The following is a 5,274-nucleotide window of genomic DNA, read 5'->3' as shown; positions in this document are numbered from 1 at the left end:
AAACTAAATACTATGCACTATGCTATAAAATAAATGCGCACATCTCATTTATTATATCTGCTAATTGTCTTACCTAGCTGCTCACATCAAGGTAAAATACAATTATTCCAAGAAAATTTGACTCATTTTTTAAATTATGCGGGACCAGGTCTACAGGTGCACTGGCCCCTGTTGGCCCCCATCTAGACCCGCCCATGTACACAAGTGTACAATAGTATATTAAGTAAATATTTCATTTTTTCCAAAGTGAAAAACCAAAATAACAATATGAAACGTCCATTAGACCCTCTTTATGAATATATGTGAACTGGAGAGTAAAGTATCTTTTAATTATTACTTAAGAAGGCACTACATAAATCTGTGAGTAGTGATTTAACATACTTACTGTATGAAAGTGAGTTAATGTAATAGATATGAATGTAATAACTTATTCTGAATGATTTCTGATGACATCTACAATAATGTCTAAAATGTTTGAATGATTTTTGTTTTGTCTTGTGTAACCCAGGAACTTTTGGTGACAGCTAATGGGGATCTTTTTTAACAATAAACAATCTGATCTGTGAGGTCACAGGTTGAGAAACAGGGTACAAACTGAAAAATCTACCTTCCATCACAGCGTAGCATAAAGAGACAGGCACAGCCATGCATGCACCCATCCACACCAAAGTGGGATGTTTGATGAACCAATTAAGTGTCATGTTTGCAGACATTGGGAGGAAATAAGAGACAACAGGAGCATGCACAAGTAAACTGAATGAATGAATAGCCTCAACTTGGACTCAAACAATTCAGATATCCTTGATGCAAAGCAACAGAGCTGCCCATCTAGCAGGATAGGAGACATTTCCCCCCTTTAGTGCATTTAAAAACTATTGCACTCCATGAAGCATAAGGTGAGTCATGGAGTGATGTGTTCAGGTGAAAGCAGACGGTGATCAGCAGGTTGGACCCAGACACACCCCTAACAGTCAGTCCCCCTGTGCTTGGAGCAGGATTAGAGCAGCAGCCATGTTAAACCAACGGTCTGGAGCAATGAGGGACACTGCAGCAGTGTTTTAGGGTCCTTACTTTATGAAGTAACTGGCCCCTTCATCTGTAAATCCTTCCTCCCATCCCCGAGGCAGGTCTGCCATAAAATATCAGAAGAAAACAATGAAACTTAAAGTTTGACACTTGGGTTAGAAATGAAAAAAAAAAAACAAAACTGAAGCAGTAAAGTAAATATAGGGTTCAAAGGGTAACAGGTGGAAGTGTTTTTGCAGAGCCGGCTAAGCTAGCTACCTGAGCGGATCATTTGTCCGGAGTTGACAGGTTCACCGGAGCGGGGATGGAGCCAGGTGGTGACCCGCGACTCATCGCTGCAGCGCGGCCACGGAGAGCAGGAGAGGGGGGAGGAAACACCTGTTACACCGCGGAGCAAAGGAGGGAGGAAATACACCACAACCGACAGGGGAGGGAGGTCTTTATAAGGACACTTACTTGATGAAAAACACCCTGCCGTCCCTGCAGACACCGTAGGACCAGTGTTCAGGTAAGGTGTCCCGTCCGAGAGGCGCCGCCATGATCCGCTCAGCAGTCCTGCTTCATGTCAGCCTCTCTCCCTCTCTCTCCATGGAGGCTGATGGTGCTGCCTTCACGGACCCGGCTCCCTTCCGTACATCTGACAATCGAAGGCTGACGCTCACTCTGCGCGTGCACCGCTCACAGCGGGCTGATTGATTATAGCTGAGCGAGAATACAGCAGTTTTCATCACACTGTCTGGAATAACATGGATTATTATCACAAGGTGCCTAATGGTATGGTGTATGGAGGACCAACTCTGCCATATTTAAAAATAAATACGGAAATAGATAAATGCTCAATAAATAAATAAGCATACAATTCATTGGCCACTTAAATACAACAAACAAATAAGTGTAGGTAGAAATTAAATTATGCAGTGAAACATAAATTAATATATCTCTTTTAATTAGCTTCTTCATTTATTCACCTTTGTAAAAAAATTGTATCTATCTATTACTTTTTTAAGTATTTATTTATGTGCATGTGATAATATTTTTGTCTGTTTTATTATTCCTTTGTATTTTTTTTTTTCCTGTTTATTTCTTCAACGCTATTTATTTCTGCCTGTCGTTGTAATATTTTTTGTATGCAAGGGATGTGTCTTGACACATTTTGGTGGACGTAACATAAATATGTTACGTCCACCAAGGGCACAACATATTTGAGGACACGAGACAAAAAGATGAGGGTTCAAAAAACAGTCACCGCATGGCAGGCTGGAACGTCCGCTGCAGGCCGCAGGGACAAGACAAGTGCGCACCGCTTGAACGATGGAACAAGTGGAAGCAGGTGGAAAAGCGGCGTCCAAGCGAAGTTGGAAAGGAACGCCCCAACATGCTGAAAGCCAGCCTATTTATAGGCGGACAACAGCACCACAAATTAACGTAATTAACTGGTCAAAAGAATTATTCAGCTCCCAAAATATATTAACAAAAAATCCTTTAACTAAAGTCTGTAAGAAAACAAAGAAAAGAAATAGACAAAAATCATAATGTGCCCGAAGCACATAACAGTATTTTATGTCTATTGTATTTTTGAGGGCAATTAATTGTATGCTTATTTATTTATTGAGCATTTATTTATTTATGTATTTGTTTTTAAATATGGCAGAGTCGGTCCTCCATAGTGATGTTCCATGTGCGACAAAAACATGTCGCTTAGATTATGGCACAATTGGAACCCCATAAGTTTGATTTTATGGAGGCTTGTGTCATTTTTGAGAGAATTTTATTGCCCCCACCACAATCCCCAAAATGTTACTATATTTAACAAGAAATTTACCTGTTCATTATTTTCTATTCAAAAATTTGCATTTTTTTTAGTGTCTGGCTGACTGGTACAGTATTCTCACTGAGTTTAGGGTTAAAAAAAACATTGTCTGCTGATGATATCATTAGCACACGAAGTTGACATTATCTAATCACTTTTGTTAGATAAGACAAATTATTCATGCAGAGGTTATAAGTGTGACTACTGAATGGTATTACATTTATAATGATATTGTCTTTATTGTTGTATTAATTTAGATACATGCTCATCTTGGTTGCAATAATGGACTTAGGTTAAAAATCTAAAATAAACACCTACTTAGAATAGCAATAGTTTTTCCTGTGCTTATTACACAGGAATCATTCTTTATTTATATTTATAGACTAACATGTGAAGTGTAAAAAGCTCATTTAAATATAAATGTGTGTGACTGGTCGGATCATTTTAGTTTCCAAACATCAATATTATTTTTTTTATTTTTCTGGTCACAGGAAATGTTTGGTAGCCTAATTAATGCCAGTCAATTGGTTGCAGGTATTTTCATAGAACAATATATAGAAAGTATCAGCAGGTTTTATAGACCTAGCTTCTTTTCTGTGTATTTTTGCTATATCTTAATGCTGGTTATGAGGCCAAGCAGCTTGTCTTCCTAGCCACTAGTGGCATTCATGTTTCTGAAGCTACAGCTACACAGTGGTTATATTAAGGGTTCATGTAAAATAAAAAAGGAAATTCAGAAAGAGTTTGGTCACTGTTAGATTTAGCTATTCATTGCTGACTACGTAGTCACAGCATCTGTATTTACAATCAACAAAGGTCTAATAAACGATAATAATATAATTTAGTGAGGAACTCTTTTCCTACAGGATTTAATTTTTTACAATGCATAGACTCTACCTGACAGGATAAGTAAGACATCATAAAGTTTATAAAAAACCTCTGAAATAGAATCAAATAAATTATACATTTAGTATGCCAATGCTAATAAATGTCCCATGTGATAAAAAAACAAAACAAAACCTAATGTAATTCCTTCCTTCATGAGTTTACCATCCCATCATAATGAAAAAAATATTTCTGTTACAGCTGTTTTAATAGTTTCTGGTGGTTTTTATGGTTTAATTGCATCACAACCACAGAATTTCACTGCAAAGAAATAGAGAAATGTGTCCTTTGATTGTAATTCTCAGGTGTAAATCAATAAAATTGAATTAAAGAGGAGCATTTTATCTCTTTAGAGTAATTGGCAGTGTACAATCCAGTTCATTTAAAGAGTAAAAGGATTATTAACAAGATCAAAGACCCTATTTCTTTTATTTTTAATATGCAGGGCTAAGAGGCTTTATGTCTGAAATGTTCTGCACAAGAGTTGAGTCTCATTCAAAGACGCCTGATGGAAACTTCTGCTTAGCCCTGCCAAGGTGAAGCTGTCTTTATTGTAATTAAACGATTCCAGAAGGGTTTGTCGTAGGTTTACCATCATAAAACAAAATGTCATGCTAAAAATTAAATATGATGCTGCTTGTTAGCTTTCTCAAAGTGACGCTGATTAATATCTTAAGGTTATTCGAGATTTCAGGAAATAAAACAAATATTGTAACTACAGAGGATATTGAACTATTTAATTATACCGTATTTTTAAAAATCCTATGAACAACAACGAAGTTTACGTCCAGCTCCTTGCAGAAAATTTCTTATGTCTGAGAAATGTATCTACGTATGTGAGAGATTGAACCTCTCCTATAAAACACCCAGTCTAATTGGTCTAATCTAATGATTAGACCAAAGTTTTGCTTCTGATGCATCCAACATGAGATTCCATTAACAATAAGTTAAAAAATACAATTCTAGATTTATTGTATTTAAATTTGTTGGTAACATCATGAATCATATAAAAGCTCATGGAAAAAAATCTGAGATTATAAAAAGTCAAAAGTACAAATACAAAGTCATGTTTTTGTTTAATAAAAAGGTAGACAGCTATTCAGGGAAGACAACAGTGGCTGTTGGTGCCTTCAGGTCACGGTCGAGTGTACTGTATGCTTTTTCCTTTTTTATTCTTGCATTTAGCTATTTCAGAGCATGATACTTTTAAAGAGCACTACCCTTTTCATGTAGTGTCTGTTTGTGCCTGGTACATATTTCACAATAATCTCCTAGTTTTCAACAGACCAAAAGAAGAAAAGAAAGCAAAAATGCAATACAACTATCAGAATGGAATCTATTTACAAATCTGCATCTTCATATTTATTTTTATTGTAACTTTTTAAATTTTTTTGTTTTGTTTTGCTACTTAGTCAAATGAAATGGTTAAGATCTCAAACATTCATAATGTGGAAAAAGAGATGGAAAAATTATTACACTGCGGGGTTTCCACTAGTGGGGTTTCCAGACCATATATCTTAAAGGAAAAGTTTGGTCAGCAAGGAATTCAAAAT

The 5,274-nt window shown here is 36.2% G+C and overlaps 1 protein-coding gene across 5 annotated transcripts in view; it reads right to left on the bottom strand.

Moving 5' to 3' along the window:
• LOC107090889 (pleckstrin homology domain-containing family A member 7-like) overlaps positions 1-1,633 on the bottom strand; it is a 186,696-nt gene extending 185,063 nt beyond the window's left edge. For all 5 annotated transcript variants that reach the window (XM_015384502.1, XM_015384503.1, XM_015384501.1 and 2 more), the window contains exons 1-3: positions 1,483-1,633; positions 1,285-1,361; positions 1,072-1,129 (exon numbers count right to left, since the gene is read on the bottom strand). In XM_015384502.1, coding sequence (XP_015239988.1) covers positions 1,072-1,129; positions 1,285-1,361; positions 1,483-1,565 — 218 coding nt within the window. In that variant the 5' untranslated portion in view covers positions 1,566-1,633. The remainder of the gene's footprint in view (positions 1-1,071; positions 1,130-1,284; positions 1,362-1,482) is intronic.
• Positions 1,634-5,274: the final 3,641 nt, after the last annotated feature.

Source organism: Cyprinodon variegatus, unplaced genomic scaffold (assembly GCF_000732505.1).
Source record: "Cyprinodon variegatus isolate N-32 unplaced genomic scaffold, C_variegatus-1.0 Scaffold314, whole genome shotgun sequence".
NCBI classification, from domain to species: Eukaryota; Metazoa; Chordata; class Actinopteri; order Cyprinodontiformes; family Cyprinodontidae; genus Cyprinodon; species Cyprinodon variegatus.
This window is presented reverse-complemented; position numbering and strand designations above follow the sequence as displayed.